Here is a 19,341-nt window from a genome sequence, read left to right on the forward strand (position 1 = left end):
AAAGCACAATCAAGTCTATGTATTTTATTCAAATGTTGACTCTGAAAGTATCTTTTTTTAATGACCATGTCCATATCTCTCACTTGGGGCCAAATGTTATATGTGAAGATTATATTTATTTTTTGATGTCCAATGTCATGACCAAAAGGAAGAGCATGTGACTCTTGATCTCAGGGTTGTAAATGAGAGCCCCATACTGGGTGTCGGGATTACTTAAAAATACTTAAAAAAATATATATATATATGAACTCACAAATGTGAGTCTCCCTTACTGGGATCAGCTTTCATTCAAGAAAGCTGTGAAGTAATTACCTTGGACCTACCACCTTCTGCCAGATCCTCTGTGATGTATTGCTTGTCTTTGCTGATAAGAGAAGGGAGGAATGTAGGATATTTATGATCCATAGAACTACATACTCAGGTTAAAACATAAGAACTAAAACTTGCTCTGCTCAATAATAAATGATACATATCCTGTTTTTTTTTTTTTTTTTTTTGCCATTCACTACCAAAAGGAGAACTGCTGGAGGTTGTTTTATTACTCTTCTAAACGTAAGGCTGGATGATTGTTAAAATTGTAAACATGTTTTGATTGCTAGGAGATGTTGTAAAACTTGACTGTAGGAGAGATTAAATGTTGATTAAAGATAGAGGATTGAGTTTATTGTTAAGCATTTTATTTGTAACTGAACTCAAAATGAACTTACTGGGATTGAAAAACTTATTTTCCCACCCAACTAAATGGTGTTACTCTCTAAGACTCTAAATGGCCAGACTCACTTTTGGTTGTTAAGTTTGCTGTCGTGATTTGCATTACTACTTTTTAGGGGGGGAAAAAAGATGTAATTTACATGCAATGAAATTTACCATTTTTAAAGAATGTAATCTGGGGACTCTTAGTATAATTTAGTATAATTTCAGGTTGTACAATCCTCACCATTATCAAATTCTCACAAATGGTATTGTTTTCAAATTTTGATGAAGTTAAATATGTTACTAGTTCATCTTCCTATCTTGAAATGGGAAGGTCATAACCAAGATTTTTTTTAAAGATTTATTTATTTACTTTAGAGAGAAGGAGCACGTGTGGGGAAAAGGGCAGAAGGAGAGGGAGAGAGAGAATCTCCAGCAGACTCCCCATTGAACAGGGAGCCTGACACGGGGCTTGATCTCAAGGAGCCTAAGATCAGGACCTGAGCAGAAATCGAGTCAGATGCTTAACTGACTGAGCCACTCAGGCACCACTGTCATAGCCAATTTTTAATGTGTCTAGAAGTCCTTTTTATAATCAAAAGTAAATTTATAATCAAAATAATCTGTTAATTTTTTCATTTAAAAAGTTACCAGATAAACAACACCTCTCCAAGGGGTGTTTGGACAATGTCTGGAAAGGGAGTGGTGGTTCTAGAGCAGTCTGTAGTCATGATTTTCAGGCTCTCAGATGGGCTGAGAGGCCAATTATTTTTCACTTTTTCCACTCTGGGAAAATAACAGCGTTTTGTACTTTTCATGTTCTCCCTTGGGAAGGAGGATTTCATGGACTTACTTCTGAGCATTATTGACCTATCTCTCATCTGGGAATATTTGTGCCTCTGTGACAGTGTTTTAAGAAAACAAATAATATCAACATTATGGAAGAGTTGTTTTGATGTGTATCTTTTGTGTCTGCAACTAGAATAAAAACTCCTTAGGGCAGAGAACATGTCAGACGTTCCTTCCAAGTCTTCACAGGAGCCCACACAATACAAGATACAGAGCTGGCCCTTAGCAAACATTAATGACCTTGACATGCTGCTACAGACTGGTTTGGGGCTATCTCTATATTCTGGGAATAAAATGCCTCTGTTTGAGTTCTGATTCTGCTATTTACTAGTGGTCTGAAATTGGAAAAGTTATTTTAAAATCTCAGAACCTCGCTTTTTGAACTACCAATTTTGAAAAATGTTACACATCTTCAAAAGCAGATGGTAAAATGAATCCCAAATGCACCCATCATTCTCAATAATTTTCAACATATGGCCATTCCTTATTCTATATATGCCCATCTATTTCTTATGCATCATATTCCACACTACCATTGATTTCTTTTAAAAATTTTATTTATTTGTCCATTTGAGGAGGGGTGTGAGGAGAAGCAGAGCGAGGGGGAGAGAAAGAATCTTCAGGAGACCCCCCACTGAGCGTGGGGGGTGGGGCTGCAGGGCTGCAACCCACAACACTGAGATCATGACCTGAGCCAAAATCAAGAGTCAGACACTCAACTGACTGAGGCATCCAGACGCCCTCCCATTGAATTATTTTAAAACGAATCCCAGACATCATTTCATCTCTTAAGTATTTTAGTATATATCTCTACTATGGAAGGATTTTTTTTTTCTGCTGTAGTCATATCATGGTCACACCTACTGATGTCATCAGACATCTCTTACTATCATTAAACTTTTGCACTTGTTTACATTTCCCTGACTTTCCTCTCATCTCTTTTTCTTCTCATTTCCTTGGCTGTTGTTGTTTTACAGTTGGTTTATTTGAATGGGGATCCAAATAAGATCAACTCATTTATTTGGTTGATTGGTCTCTTTTTCTTTCAACTGGAAGTTCCTTTTCCTCTTTTCATCTTGCCATTTATTCATTGAAGACGTTGGGTCATTTATCTTATACAACTTCCCACATTGTGTTTTTTTTCTTATTGCAGCCACATGGTACGGTTTAATGAGTTTCTTCATCATCTCCTGTATAAATTGGTAGAGCTAGAGGACCAGATTCTGCTTGAACTTAAATCTCAAGAGAATGCATCACAGGTGATATATACTCCCGTTCTTATTGCTGCTCATCAGGACCACATGACATCTGATGGTCTCTCTTTTGGTGGCATAAGATTTGCCAATGTCTACAAGTATTATCAGTCTTACCCAGCTCTTATCCATTTCTTCATCAGCCTTCCACCTAGGAGTTTATCAGCCATTGGTAATCATTGCCTAGATCCATTATTTCATCAGGTTGTGAAGTCATGATAATTTAATTCCATTCTTCCTTTTTTTTCCCCTGCATGTATTAGCTGAAATAAAAACCAAACAAACAAACAATTTTCTTTCCCAACTGTTTGGTTACCCTAAAGTACAAAGAGTTTGTGTGAGAAAGACAAGATATTTACTAGTTTCCAGAATAAAGAGTTGGTTTCTTAGTATTCTCCAAAGATGATCAGTGAGATTTTCGTTTCAGTGTTGCTATGAACAATGGGTTTTGATATCTTTGATGTGTTTCAATTCTTACAGTCATTATTCTTGATGCTTACATGGTCCCCATCTTTGATGGATGGGAGCCTTTTCAAGTTGAATCTTGTAATCTTTTGTCACAACCCCAGAGGTGTTTGATATCTTCCTTTGCTATCTGGTATGACAAGATGTTCCAGTCTCAATTTACACATTTCCTGTCCCAGATCCAAAATTAGCCATTTATTTAAGGCACTGGGGTTTCTTTTAATGGGAAATAGGAAAGAAAACAATCTGGGCTCTGTGAGTGCTCATTAGTCCTTTTTTTCCCAGACTCTTCCAGTGGATAATCTTAGGATATGCATATATGAAGTACATAGTGAATTCATAGTGATATTTCCAATTCAAAGTTAGGATTTTAAGATTTTTATATAACTTCTCTGATTTTATTATCTTTTTCCTCTTATATCCAAAAGCTTGATTCCTAACCATATTAATACAATTGCTACTTGCTTTATCCTACAGCATGTACTAGCATCAAAATAATGATACCAATATTAATACTAAAAATCTAATTACTGAGAATAGATTATGATTTCTATTCATCCCGCTAGGGGTGTAGACTTAAATGACCATGTCTTCAAGTCATTTGGAAAAAAACTTCTTCACTAAGTTGATACTCAGATTTCTTCATTTTATTTTGCTTTCGATTTCTTGAGTTAAGAATCCTTCTTCAGGCTAAATGCATGAAGGGGAAGGGAGCCAATAAAAAGAAGTGCTCCTGGGTTTCTGTCAGGTGAAATGAAAATGTTACATAGAAACACACTATAAACCTCATGATCCACAGGAACATGTGATTATTTGTCTGTAGCAAAGGCCATCTTCACTCCCAGTTAGAGGATGCTATTGGCCAAGTGGTCCAGAACTCACCTGGCCCATGACAAAGGGTTGATTACTGGTCACTGGAGCCCCATTGTCTCATTGGCCATTTGACCTCTACATGTCTCATGTTCCTTATATGTAAGATGGTGATGAATTAGAATACTGACCTCATAGACTTTCTGTGAAGATGAAAGGAAGATGAGCACTCTTTTATATATTTTTTTCTTCCTTCTCCCACTTTTATTAGGGAAGCCGTGTGAGGAATTGGGACCATTTAGAAGATGGTGACCAAACAAACCGAGCCGGTCACCGTCATTAGTCTCCGGAAGTTGAGCCTGGAGACCCCAGAGTCCCAGCCAAAAGGTAAGATGACCACAGATGTCTCGGACCCTCTAGCTGCTGCTTAATTCCCTCCTGTGTTTACTAATTTTTACAATGATGAATTGGTTTCCCAACATCTTCCTCCTCATTTTTAGTGAGAAATCATCCGCATATATTCCCTTCCCACAGAGGCATTTCCTCTCACTCTGCCCTTCCTTGTTAGAGTCAAAGACCTTCACCGTGGAAGATGCCGTGGAGACCATTGGATTTGGACGTTTCCACATTGCCCTCTTTCTGATCATGGGCAGCACGGGGGTGAGTTCTCTTTGGAGATCATTTGACTCTCTAAATCAAATTCATCATTGGATATGTAGAGTCTTCCACTGACCTCCAGCTCTGGGCTGTCCATTCAGGGAGGGGAGTGAAAGGGAGTGAAAGTGAATTAATCCCTGTGAGGGGGGTTAATTCAAAAATAATTTTCATCTACCTTTGCCAGGTGTTTGGTTATGAGCAAATACATATCTGTGTCTTTATGTTCTGGGAATTCAAGATTCATTAAAAAAAAAAAAACGGTTTAAATCTCTGCCTTCTCTGGGAAGGGGGGAGAAAACTAGTATCATTCTAAGTAAAATTAAACACTTGATCCTCAAATATTTTGTGCATAAGAATTGCACGGGACACATGTTGTCATTACAGATTTCCAGAACCTTTAGGAGGCACCTATGAGGGTTTGCTATCTACCACCAGCTATTTTGAGAAAAGAAGAGTGATAGCTCAATCCCAGGGCTTTGACCAACAGTGGGTCTATCCCAAGAGACCACTACTGCTTCCTCCTTTTATTGTAGGTGCAGTGAGAATATGTTAGGAATATGATATTGATAATGAGACAGAAAGCAAAATCTGAGAAAAGTGGTCAACATGACAATGATTTAAGGCGGGACGTAAAGATAGCCAATAGGACACTATTGAGTAAATAATAGAGAGCCTTGACCCTCACCCTCAGCTAAATAGTATGAGACAAAGAGTGATGTGAGCTGGAGGGACCACTTGGCAAGTTCTGATGCAGTGCTCCAAAGCCTTGTGCTCTCTGGAGGTAGTCCAGTAAAGGAGAGAAAAGCAAGATGCGTCCTGGTCCTGCTTTTATAATAATCAACAGTTCAATTTAGAACATTTCTTCATCTAGGAAGTAATGTCTTACCTAGTCTCCAAAATGTTAAGATTCTATATTTCAAGGGGCAAGTGGGCGTAATTGGGGATTGGGGAGGGTTTTATCAGAACTTTCCTCTACTTTCAACCAGAACATCTTCACTTCTGTTTTACATATTTGATTTCCAGTTTGGTTTCGTTATGTGGTCCCCTTCACTTAAACACGGTTCAATTCTCTGCATCTTTTACCTTCAGATATGTTGGGAACCCTGTCTTTTCTTCCTTTATAGTCCTCTTGCAAGAGAAAAGAATATGTAGAATTTTTTTTTGTTTACCTTCCCAAATTAACCAAATCACCTTATACAAAGGGAGTGTAACTTTATTAGTTATGATCTGTATTAGAAAGATGGTGCTGCTATACCCCCTTTCCAAAGGGTAGGTATCAACTCTGTATAGGCAACTCCTGATGTCCATCTCTAGACCCACATCTGTGGAGACTGTATGTCTATTCCACATTTATACTTGATGTTGTTGTGAAATATCTTCTGGTCTTTTTCAAGTGTTTTATAAGCTGCTTCACTTCTTCCCAACCCATCAGGTAGGAAGGGTTATTTACCAGACCTCCTCCTCCTCCCTGCCTCTACCTACCCCCAGAACTATTTAATTGGGTATGGTAACCAAATCCCTCCCCTGGCTTTAGGGTGGTCTGCATTGGATGGATGTTCTCATCAGAATAGGTGTGTTGACAGTGAGGGACATGGCTCCTTCTGGCCATGGTCTGTTAAGGTTCTTGGTTAAGGGCAGTCAGAACAATAGTTGGGTTTTGGGGCCTCACGTGACCAAGGTGTATGTAATAACAGCACAGCAGCAAAGCAGCCTCAGTCTGTGACCAGGCATCCTGAATCCTAATGTTCTATGAGGGCTCTAAAATCTTATACACTGCTGCTCCTCTGTGTCCTTCTCCCCTTAAGTTATTATATCAGAGTGGGGCAAAGTCTTATCCCTTACTGGCTTATTTCCTCCTAAGACCACTTAAAGGAGTAGAGTACTGGTTAATATTGACCCAACCTCTCTATATTACTGAGACATCCTTCTGATGTCACACTGTCCCTTATTTATTATACTTTTTGGGCTAAAGCATACTAGCTATCTGTACTCTAAACATGACTAAAGTACTTTCCAAGAGAGACAAGGCTTTGTGATACCTTTCCAATTCCCAAATAGTAGCTAACACCACTATACTTTTTTCATCCCAGACCTTTGAATTATAAATCTATACATAGTACTATAATATGTAACCCATACAAATATCAGTTATTTTCTAGCATCTACTTCTTCCTTTCCCTGCGAGATAAACTAAAGCTACAATGGGTTGTAAGATAGGGTAGAGGATGATATCCAAACTTCCTATTGAAAGAAATATTTAGTAGCACAGCTTACTCTAGGTCTGCCAAATAGACCTTGTTTCCTGGCGATGAACTCATTGTTTTGTACTTGCCTGTTTCCTCTCTTCTAGTTTTCATGAAGCTTGCCTTTCAGCTCAGCTTCTTGAGATCAGAGACTATTTCACAAATCCCAATTGCAAAGGCTCTGCCCTAAGACCTTGACAGTGATGAGTATGAAGCAACAGAGCCAGGTTGATGGCGATGCTGGTGGTTAGTCATGTCACCCACTGCCTAAGTGACTCTCCCAACATAAACAAACACATAATACTGTCATAGAGCTATAGGGCAAATGCATGGGTCAGCAACATCGCAAAAAAATAGATGTCATACATCCGTAGGAATCCTCTCAAATTATTCAAACCACGAACACTGCATCCATGAAACCCAAAGTTCTACTACACTTCTTTACCCAACTAGCAATGTTGAATGGGTACACTATAGGTTCTCCCTAAGTGGAGGAGGGGAAGGAGGAGATTAGGATTAAAAGGATGATGGCAGGCACACATGGGAAGAACTGATGAGAGACCAGCACTAAGACACAGTGTTTCCCACTTTCTTTAAGGTTGTCGAGGCCATGGAGATCATGTTAATAGCAGTTGTGTCTCCTGTCATCCGCTGTGAATGGCAGCTGGAGAACTGGCAGGTGGCATTAGTGACTACGGTGAGTGCTTGCTTCCAGTGTTTTGAATGAACCAACTGAAAACCCAGGGCTCCGGCTCCTCTTTCCCCATCCCACAGGGCTAAGAGCCAAAGGTGACCTCACTTTTTGGGTGGTTGCTTCCAAAGCTCATGGGCTTTGAAGGCCGAAACTACTATTTGTGGTCTTTCTCTCATTTATCTCTTTTCCTGTAGAGAGCATGACCTTGAACTGCTTATTTTCTAGCCCCCAGCAAGAGGCTAGAAGAGACAAATGCAAATCAGAGAGAGTAGACCTTAAGTCTTGGGATTAGTTATGGTTTGAGTCTGACTGCAAATTAGTGGGACCATAGTGACTTATGCAATCACTGAATTGTGCTCACAGAATGCATTCAACTTTTCTCAAAGATGGTTATGAGTAACCTTATGAAGTGCACACCAAGTTTTGCTACAGAGTGGAATTAAGGATCTTCTACAACATTCTTTTGAAAGGTGTTTATTAAGTACCAGTGAATGACCAGCAGGCTGTGTGTGCATGCTTGTGTTGGCGGGAGTATAGTAACTCCACGTTGCGTGAATAGGAAGTCGGGAAGAGGGAACAATGGGAGACAGGTGGGGATCAGAAGCAATTTGGAGTCCATGCATGGACTCCATTCTGGAGACCACTGTAGGCCCCTGCCCCCCAACTTCGGTCAGCACGTGCAAGCCCACCACACAACATATAGTTGTTTCAGATCTACATGACAGTTTCTCCAAATTATTCATTCATATAACAAAGATCAATTTCACTTAGGCACACCATTGACTACATAGTCATTATGTATTTCTCATTAAATGGTTATTAAAGTAGACTCCCTATCATGCAGAGCTCTGGTAAATCTTTATTTATTTATTTATTTTTTAATCTTAAAAGAGACTCTTCTTACCTAAAAATGTTGGAGGCTACACTATGGGTGTCAGGGAGCCATTAAGGGGCTTTAAAGAGGGACATGGTCAGCTTTCCAAGTGCCCTGGGGAGATGAGATTGGAAAGTAGATATGTTAGCAGTCATAAAGTGGGAGGGTGTATGGTGGGGAAGGAGTGTGTTTTGGAAGCATTTAAGAGGTCACATCAGCCAAGGAGGTGAGAGAAACACAAGCTGAGGAGTGGAGAATTGATTTACTTGGAGATTGAAGCTGGTTTTAATGAAGGCAGAATTTAACAGAGAGAACTACGATGAACCAGGTGCCAACATCCTCACTGAGATGGGGGTGTTGGGAGGCAGGTAGGCAGAGAAGGCTGGAGGAGGCAGTGAGTTGGTGGAGGCCTTGAAAGAGGGTAAAGCTTTAAAAGAGAGAGTTACAGTCTGAAACTAGCCATAGAGAATGCTGGAAGTTTTCCCTAGTCCCCTAGCCTTCTGGGGGTTATGGGCAGAGAGGAAAGGGTGTCCCCACCTCTCACTCTCTGCCTTAAGCAAACTTAACCTGGGAATTCTCGTCTGTGTTGGGAACCAGGAACCTCCTCTTCCCATAAGGAACTGATGAGTTCTCCTCTCAGATAATGTATATGATCTGCCTGGTTGTGTTTCTGTCTGTGTCAAGGAGGCCAGGAAATGTGGAGCCTGGTTTTGGACTCAGTCCCAGCAGCAAACATACAGCCTGCTTATTTTCTGACATCCATTTCTCTCTCTAAAATTCCTTTATTAATTTTGTTGCCCTTATTCCTTTTTTAAAAGCGTTCTAACACTTTTAGAAGAGGGAAGAGGTATAAATAAAAATAGCTAAAGACCTTCCCTGGGCTGGTAATTAAGTGACTCAGCTATTTTCCATTTTTTTCTATCTCTAAAATGCAGTTGCAACTTGGAAAGCATTCCTTGTCCATTGTGTACATGGAGAATGACTGCTGTAACATTCCGTGTAATTATAATGGCACCAAACCCCAGTGGGCCTGGGGATGTGCACATCTCTATTCCTGAGGATGTCGGGACATCCAGCTGTGGTGTTTGCATCTGTCACTCCCATAAACTATATTATCATATGGTATACTTTCTGTATTTACAACTGAAATTTATTGGTTGCGTTTATGTTGTTTCTTGGTGGCATCTGAGGCTCTTTGATGCTAACGTGACTTCCTTGTCAGGTGAGTCACGGCTCAGGAGACTTTTTTCTAGGGAATTCAAGTCACCCCAGATGTGCCTATTTCTTGTTCTGAGTTCCTGGCTGCCTGCCATCCTTTAGTGTCTGTCATCCTGGCTGTGAAGCCCATCTGGCTTTGGCACCTGTGCCCGGGACTCACCGACCACAGCTCTGCCACCAGGAGGGGCTCAGATTGATTCAGCCAAGAAGCCATATTTTGACCAACTCCCACTGACCAGGCTCCCCATTCCCCAGCCCCAGTGCCACTTGCCACCTTCAGGACAAACTGGTCTGAGTGGTTCTTAACATTGATGACTGTGTATGAACTACAGTCCCTCACGTTCTGTGACTGAGAGCACTGAAGAAACCAAACTTCGTGTGGTGCAGAAAACAGAAATAGAAGAGTAATTTTTATGTTACAAATAAGTACCTGCAGGAAAAGCAGACCCTCCAAAGGTGGGGGGGAGAGACACAGAGAGAAGGTGGGGGTGGTGGTGGAGAAAGTTTATGTCTTCACTCTGTGTGATTCTCCAAACAAGAATAGCATTCATAAGCTTTGGGGTTCACACAGGCATTGAGTCAAGGTTTGTGCTCCAAAACAGGCTTGAAAATAAACAACTCAGCCTTCAGAAAGTCATGTCTTTACACTGAATGGACAGAAAACCAGAAAGAATAAAAACATCTGCCAATTATGGGCAAGAACAGGGTAAACTTTAAATTTGATCTTATTTGACTCTTTGCTTCACTTTTATTAATCATTTAATTACGCTTAATCCAGGTGTAATTAGGTCCATTAACCCAACATAGCATCTCAATACACGGAAGTATTTTAAATCCAAAGAGCCACTTTCCTTCCTGCCCTGGGCAGTCTGTGATTGCTTCTTTTTATTCAAGTCAGGTCAAAAAGAAAAAAAATTTAGTTTACTTCTTCCTTCTTGGAGGGAGTTTGATAAGTCCATAATAAAAATTGCTTCAGTTCAGGGGTACCCACATTTTGAGATTCACCAACTCATATGGTTTTGTTTTGTTTTCATTTCATTTTATTTTATTTCTTTTCAGTGTTCCAGAAATTGCTGTTTATGTACCACACCCAGTGCTCCATGCAATACGTGCCCTCCATAATACCCACCACTGGGCCTCACCCAACCACCACCCTCCAAAACCCTCTGAGAAACCCTCTGTTTCTCAGAGTCCACAGTCCCCCATGCTTTGTCTCCCTCTCTGATATCCCCCAACTCACTTCTCTCCATCTCCCAACGTCCTTGTGTTATTCCTTATGCTCCACAAATAAGTGTAACCGTATGATAATTGACTCTCTCTGCTTGACTTATTTCACTCAGCATAAACTCTTCCAGTCCTGTCCATGCTGATACAAAAGTTGGGTATTCATCTGTTCTGATAGAGAGTACAATACTCTATTGTATATATGCACCATATCTTCTTTTTCCTTTTTTTTTTTAATAAAGATTTTATTTATTTATTTGACAGAGAGGGAGAGATCACAAGTAGGCAGAGAGGCAGGCAGAGAGAGAGGGAAGCAGGCTCCCTGCTGAGCAGAGAGCCCGAAGAGGGGCTCCATCCCAGGACCCTGGGATCATGACATGAGCCAAAGGCAGAGGCTTTAACCCACTGAGCCACCAAGGCGCCCCTGGACCATATCTTCTTTATCCATTCATCTGTTGAAGGGCATCTTTGTTCTTTCCATAGTTTGGCGACTGTGGCCTTTGCTGCTATGAACATTGGGGTACAGATGGCCCTTCTTTTCACTACATCAGTATCTTTGGGGTAAATACCCAGTAGTGCAATTGCAGGGTCATAGGGTAGCTCTATTTTTAATTTCTTAAGGAATCTCCACACTGTTTTCCAAAGTGGCTGCGCCAACTTGCATTCCTACCAATAGTGTAAGAGGGTTCCCCTTTCTCCACATCCTCTCCAACACATGTTGTTTACTGTCTGGGTCACAAGTCAGGGCCAGCTGATACCAAAAGACTGAGATATTCCCTGCATATTCTCAGACCACACTGCTTTGAAACTGGAACTCAACCACAAGAAAAAGTCTGGAAGGAACTCAAACACTTGGAAGCTAAAGACCACCTTGCTTAAGAATGTTTAGATCAATGAGGAAATCAAAGAAGAACTTAAACAATTCATGGAGACCAATGAGAATGAAGACACTTAGGTCCAAAACCCATGGAATACAGCAAGGCGACCCTAAAGGGGAAATACATCGCCATCCAAGCCTCCCTCAAAAAAATGGAAAAATCCAGAATACACCAGCTCTCTTTACACCTTAAAGAATTGGAGAATCAATAACAAATTAAGCCAACCCCACACACAAGAAGGGAAATAATCAAGATTAGAGCAGAGATCAATGAGATAGAAACTAGAGATACAGTAGGATACATCAACAAAACTAGAAGCTGGGTTTTTGAAAGAATCAATAAGATCGATAAAACTTTGGCCAAACTAACCCAAAAGAAAAGAGAGAGGACCCAAATTAATAAAATTATGAATGAAAAGGGAGAGACCATAACTAACAACAAGGAAATAGAAAGAATTATCAGAAAATATTGTCAACAGTTATATGCCAATAAGTTAAGCAACCTAGAAGAAATGGATGCCTTCCTGGAAACCTATAAACTTCCAAAACTGAATCAGGAAGAAATTGACAACCTGAATAGACCAACATCTAGTGATGAGATTGAAGCAGTGATCAAAAACCTCCCCCAAAACAAGAGCCCAGGACCTGACAGATCCCCTGCAGGATTCTGTCAAATAATACCTATTCTCCTGAAGCTGTTTCAAAAAATAGAAACAAAAGGAAAACTTCCAGACTCTTTTTATGAAGCCAGCACTACCCTGATCCCCAAACCAGGCAAAGACCCCACGAAAAAGGAGAATTTCAGACCAATATCCCTGATGAATATGGATACCAAGATTCTCAACAAGATCCCAGCTAATAGGATCCAACAGTGTGTTAAAAAGATTATCCACTGGGGCGCCTGGGTGGCTCAGTCGTTAAGCGTCTGCCTTCAGGTCGGGTTATGATCCTGGGGTCCTGGGATGGAGCCCCACATCGGGCTCCCTGCTCAGCGGGAAGCCTGCTTCTCCCTCCCCCACTTCCCCTGCTGTGTTCCCTCTCTTGCTGTGTCTCTCTCTGTCAAATAAATAAAATCTTTAAAAAAAAAAAAAAAGATTATCCACCATGACCAGGTGGGATTTATCCATGGGATGCAAGTGTGGTTTAACATTTGCAAATCCATCAATGTAATAGAACAAATCAATAAGAGAAGAGAGAAGAACCACATGGTCCTCTCAATTGATGCAGAGAAAGCATTGGACAAGATACAGCATCCGTTCCTGATTAAAATGATTCTAAGTATAGGGATAGAGGGAATATTCCTCAACTTCATAAAATCTATCTATGAAAAACCCACAGTGAATATCATTCTCAATGGGGAAAAGCTGACAGCCTTACCTTTGAGTTCAGTAACACGACAAGGATGCCCACTCTCATCACTCTTGTTCAACATAGTACTAGAAGTCCTAGCAACAGCAATCAGACAACAAAAAGAAAAAAGGTACTCAAATTGGCAAAGAAGAAGTCAAACTCTCTCTCTTCGCAGATGACATGATACTTTATATGGAAAACCCAAAAGACTTCACCCCCAAACTACTAGAACTCATACAGCAGTTCAGTAACATGGCAGGATACAGAATCAATGTACAGAAATCAGTTGCTTTCTTATACACTAACAATGAAAATATAGAAATGGAAATGAGAGAATTGATTCCATTTACTATAGCACCAAGAACCATAAGATACCTGGGAATAAACCTAACCAAAGAGGTAAAGGATCTGTACTCGAGGAACTACAGAACACTCATGAAAGAAATTGAGGAAGACACAAAAGGATGGAAGACCATTCATTCCATGCTTATGGATCAGAAGAAGAAACATTGTTAAAATGTCTGTACTGCCTAGAGCAATCGATACTTTCAATGCCATCCTGATCAAGATTCCACTGGCATTTTTCAAAGAGCTAGAACAAACAATCCTAAAATTTGTATGGAACCAGAAGAGATCCTGAATTGCTAAGGAAATGTTGAAAAAGAAAAGCAAAACTGGGGGCATCACATTGCCTGATTTTAAGCTTTACTACAAAGCTGTGATCACCAAGACAGCATGGTATTGGCACAAAAACAGACACATAGACCAGTGGAACAGAGTAGAGAGCCCAGATACGGACCCTCGACTCTATGGTCAAATCATCTTTGACAAAGCAGGAAAAAATATCCAGTGGAAAAAAGACAGTCTCTTCAATAAATGGTGCTGGGAAAATTGGACAGCTGTGTATAGAAAAATGAAACTCAACCATTCTCTTACACCATACACAAAGATAAGCTCGAAATGGTTAAAAGCACTCAATGTGAGGCAGGAATCTATCAAAATCCTAGAGGAGAACACAGGCAGTAACCTCTTTGACATCGGCCACAGCAACTTCTTTCAAGACATGTCTCCAAAGGCAAAGGAAACAAAAATGAAAATGAACTTTTGGGACTTCATCAAGATCAAAAGCTTCTGCAAGCAAAGGAAGCAGTCAACAAAACAAAGAGGCAACCCATGGAATGGGAGAAGATATTCACAAATGACAGTACAGACAAAGGGCTGATGTCCAAGATCTATAAAGAACTCATCAAACTCAACACACACAAAACAGATAATCATGTCAAAAAATGGGCAGAAGACATGAAACAGATACTTATCCAAAGAAGACATACAAATGGCTAACAGACACATGAAAAAATGTTCATCATCATTAACCATCAGGAGATTTAAATCAAAACCCACACTGATATGATTTTTAAAGTTTTTTGAAAGACTTTTATTTATTCATTTGAAAGAGAACACAAGGAGGGGCGGGGGTGGAGGGGCTGAGGGAGAAGCAGACTCCCTGTGGAACAAGGAGCCTAATGCGGGACTCAATCCCAGGACCTGGGGATCATGATCTGAGTGGAAGGCGGAAGGTGGACGCTTAATCCACTGAGCCATCCAGGTGCCCTGAAATGATTTTTTTTTAATTGAGTGGCTGACATAGGTTTTACATTAAAAAAAAAAAAAAAAATATATATATATATATATATATATATATATATATATATATGAATGATAAAAGGCCATTAGAAGACAAGAAAGAGGTAAAAAATCTTGCCATTGACTACCATCATCTCTCAAGGGGGGGGGCGTGTTCATATCAACAATCAGAAAGAAAATTATTCCAGAATAACAAGAGCTCTTAGTATTTAATAAATTTAGATTTATTCAAAACATATCACATTAACCTTATTTTTACTGTTTTTCTCAGCACTGATTAGATTTCATGATCAGTCAGCATCTGTCCCAAGACCAGCATTTAGAAAGCACTGGCTTCTTTCCCCCTCCCCTTCTATCCTGGAAAGCACAGTGCAGAAAAAAAGCATGGCTTTGTTGTTCAAGAATAGACGTGATGGTTTTTTTTTTTTTCTTTTCTTTTTCTTATGATTCTCTGTGGAAGAAATACGTTTGAGTCTTCCTTATCAAGTGTAAGGAAGGGGGAAAAAAAGAGAAAGCAAAGCAGGCAGCAGAGAGAACCAGTTCTCTTATTGAAATAGTCTTAGAAATGCAAGCTAACATCTTTCCTTTGATTACCCTAGAGTCAATCAGTCGGAGATCTTACTAGAAAGGAAAGCAAGTGAAGCTTGGAACTACTTGAAAGAAAAAAATAAGTAGCCCGAAGGCACAGACAGCAGATCACAGCTCAGACTGAGTTAAAATGCTGGTATCATACACAGGTTCTTGAATTTTATCAGCGTAGGATAATCCATTGTGAGAACAAGGTTGGAAAAGAAACGGATTTATATTAGTTTTGAAGAGTGTTTCTGTATGGATGATTGGTTTGGGTGTTTATTTAAAGTTTATGTTTACCTGTAAAAACATAAAGGAAAATTGCTTCTAGAAGTGGGATAAGGCAGGTCATGAATGAATAGAGCTTTTTTTTTTTTAAATTATTCTTAAAATGGAAATGCACAACTATACATCCAAGTAGAACGAGACCAGGGCCACCATCTTGGATCAGAGGGAAAACAGCTTCCTGTTCCTCCAATCCCTGTTTCTACTGGGGGGGTAGCGTCTCCGGGTGTGGGGCGGGCATCGATGGGAAACATCAGCCTCTGAATCCCAGACTGTGGGAAAGGGAGGTGGGAGAGCTTTGTGAAAAGCCGCTCTCCAGCTTCCGCCCCTTTCCCCTTCCCAGTGGACTTTTCATGAAGATGAATGAATGGGAAATGCAGCTCATCAGTGTATTCTAGGACTGCCTACAGAATCATGTTTTTCTCACTCCACCTCCAGATGGTGTTTTTTGGCTACATGGTGTTCAGCATCCTCTTTGGCCTCCTGGCTGACAGATATGGCCGCTGGAAGGTAGGTTGGCCTTGAAGAATGACGTGGGATTTTCTTTCATGATGATGTCACCACTGACATCATCATTTAGTGGACGTTTCTCTGTCTGTTACAGACAGAATGGGTGGAAATGTCCTTCTCTGACACCATGTGCCCCAATGTCAGGCTTGTCTTTGTGCTTTCTTGTCTTTTCCTGGCGTATCCTTCCTCCTACCTGGTCCCTGTTGTCCAGGAATGGAACTGATGGGTGTGCACGGTTAGAAAATCTTAGAATGTAGAGACTGACACATAGAAACAGAGGCAGCTTCACATTAGTTAACTTTGGAATAGCTTTGAAACTCAGCCGCTTGTTCAAGGTCACGTACCTACTAAGATTAAACAGTAAGATCGAAACCTATGTCTTCTGATTAGAAGCCTAGGTCTCGCTCTTTTTTTTTTTTTTTCCACCACTTGTCTCGTTTCTGGTAGGGAAGACCTCCTTAAGTATAAGCACAAGGGGCCAAGCCCCAAGGGAAAATAATCACAACTTTGGCTTTATGTTTTGAAGTACATGAAGTAAATATCATAGACATTCATAAATTTCATACTGAAAACACAAGTATGTCAAAAAATGTACAAAGCACAAGAAGACATTTTTACATAAAAATAAAAATGGTCAACATTTCTTGAAAAACATTTGATTGTGGGAGATATTGAAAGGAAAATATTAGAAGGTATGAATTTGGGGGTATCAAATCCATAAGGATTTGTTCTCTTTTTGGAGAAGGCTACAAGGGTAGAGACAGCTTCATATTGTATTGGTCCAGTTTTTCTGACCATCAGTTTGGCAGGACGAATCAAGAACCTGGGGAACACCCATTCTCCTAGTCTGATCTCTTTCATACCAGAAATCTAGCCCGATTAGAGCATCAGAGAACCACAGAGATTACGTACATTGCCATAGCTTACTGCCACCACGAGAAAAACCTCATCATTCAGCCACAGGGGAAGGGCTTATGTATAATATTACCCGCACTACAGTACCACTGGAATATTTTATAGCCATGAAAAATATATTTTCCCTTTCGACCAAGGAAAATAGGATAAAATAAAAATTAAAAAAAAAATAGGATAAAAGTATGTTAACAAGTCTTTTCTGGGGTAGGGAAATCAAGCAAGATAGAAATATTTTTGTTTTTCTCTTTTTCTTCCATATTCTCTTCTGTGAATTTGTATTAGTTTTATAATTAGGGGAAAAACAAATACCTTAAATTTTCTCCTCATCCCCATCCCAACACAACACTTTCCTGTGCTCCTAATGAGGGCAGGTTTTTTCATCCTGATTTACAAGTTTGGGCAGCTGATTTACAAGTTCGGGTGGATGCAGTGGGGCAGTGTCGAAGAACGGTCGCAATTTGGGATGTCTGGGCTTTCAGGCAGCACAGCGGTGTGGACTGTGTTATTTGATGATGGTGAGAGATCGGTGAGCTCCCTGTAGAATTAGCTCCTCTGAGAAGCAAACCTCTGGATGGAAATTAAAAATCGCCTTCAGAAGGTAAATGGTCTCCCATTAGTTTCTTCCAGAGAGGCAGGGGTCACTAATACGTCTCCTTTGGTTGCTTTAGATTTTGCTCATCTCGTTCCTGTGGGGAGCCTACTTCTCCTTGCTGACGTCTTTCTCTCCGTCTTACATCTGGTTTGTCTTCCTGCGGACGATGGTGGGCTGTGGCGTGTCTGGCCATGCACAAGGGTAAAGACCTCACCGAGAGGAGGCTTGAGAGAGGAATGCGTTATACCCCCAGATACTTACACAGACGTGGGGGGTTGGTTCACGGGCCAAGAGCACCAACGAGCTGTAAATGCATAAGACTTGACTTCTGCTAATTATTTTTTAGCTCTTTATTTTTTTTTATTTTTTTTGAAGGGATGGCAGCTAATTCCACTAGGAGCTATTTGCTCATCAAAATGACCTGAGGCTAATGATACATCATATGTTAATAAAAATTTAAAAACTCAAAAACCCACACAAAACAAAATAAAACAAAACAAAATGATGTTTTGTGGTGAGCCTAGCAGAGGGCACTCGAGGTGAATGCGTTAAAATTTTTTTGTCCCTAAGGTTGATCTTTATTTTGTTAGACTAAATGCCAAGCAAAAGTGCCCTAGGAGGTGGGTAACACGGTCTTTTCGTTGCTTGAGAATGTGTTGGAAGAGTTGTTTGACCAGAACCACCTGTAACATTGAGGAATAACCATATCATTAATTTATTTGTTTTTAAAGATTTTATTTATTTATTTGAGAGAGAGAGAGAGAGCAAGCATGAGCAGGGGGAGGGGTGGAGGACGAGGGAGAAACAGAGTCCCCACTGAGGACAGAGCCCTGGGCGGGACTTGATCCCATGACTGTGAGGTTATGACCTTGAACCGGGTAAGCCACCCAGTTGCCCAAGGAGTAGCCATTTTAAAATGCCATTGCCCTGTGACGGAAGACTGTGTCTAAGCCCATTTGCAAAGCAGGGGGAGGTCGCTGAGAGAGATGGCGGCTGCAGGTCCTTCTCTGCCCTAGGATAAGTGCACAATGTGTCGTGCCTGGAGAGGTGTCCGCTGAATGGTCAGCAGCTCCGGAGCCTCCTTTAGATTCACAGAGCCCTCAGCCGACTCTCTCCTGGGTGCCGTGGAGCCGTTTACCCTTAGGATGTATTAGGAGATATCAAAGCACCCAATCATTACCTTAATGTGTTGCGGAAAGACTGTCCCTCCCCGGGGCATAAATTAAGCCTGCTCTGAGCTTTGGAGCCCCACAGGAGTAGAAGTTAGCTTGACATTTACAACAACCCTCAGGAACCAGCCCGATAAATATGTTAAGAAAGCCCAAACCCTGGCTAATAATTGCAACAGGGAAGAGTAATTAGAAAACGGAAGGGAGTATGAGTCTATTTATTTGTCTGTTCACAAAATTAATGAGAAGCCTGTGCTTCGACTGCCTCCATTCGCTCTGGGCATCGATTCTCTTCCTTCCAGGTGTATTTTAATTTCCCAAGTATATTTTAGAAAGGGTTTGGCAAAAACACTTTTCAATTTTGGGGGTGGAGGGAGGGAATGATATCTCTTAAATGGTGGAAGGTTGAAAAGAACTTTGAGAAGAAGCGTGTAAACAGAAGGGCAATT

At 40.6% G+C, this 19,341-nt stretch overlaps 1 protein-coding gene across 8 annotated transcripts in view; it reads left to right on the plus strand.

Moving 5' to 3' along the window:
- Positions 1-19,341, plus strand: part of SVOPL (SVOP like) — a 79,550-nt gene that overhangs the window by 7,331 nt on the left and 52,878 nt on the right. For 6 of the 8 annotated variants that reach the window (XM_082693907.1, XM_082693910.1, XM_082693908.1 and 3 more), the window contains 5 exons: positions 4,342-4,457; positions 4,639-4,730; positions 7,569-7,667; positions 16,145-16,216; positions 17,800-17,924. In XM_082693907.1, coding sequence (XP_082550033.1) covers positions 4,376-4,457; positions 4,639-4,730; positions 7,569-7,667; positions 16,145-16,216; positions 17,800-17,924 — 470 coding nt within the window. In that variant the 5' untranslated portion in view covers positions 4,342-4,375. Of the gene's footprint in view, positions 1-2,695; positions 2,802-4,341; positions 4,458-4,638; positions 4,731-7,568; positions 7,668-16,144; positions 16,217-17,799; positions 17,925-19,341 lie in introns of all 8 variants that reach the window. The other 2 variants (XM_082693909.1, XM_082693913.1) reach the window with 1 other exon arrangement.

The sequence above is a fragment of the Mustela nivalis genome (assembly GCF_964662115.1).
Source record: "Mustela nivalis genome assembly, chromosome: 12".
In the NCBI taxonomy this organism is placed as follows: Eukaryota; Metazoa; Chordata; class Mammalia; order Carnivora; family Mustelidae; genus Mustela; species Mustela nivalis.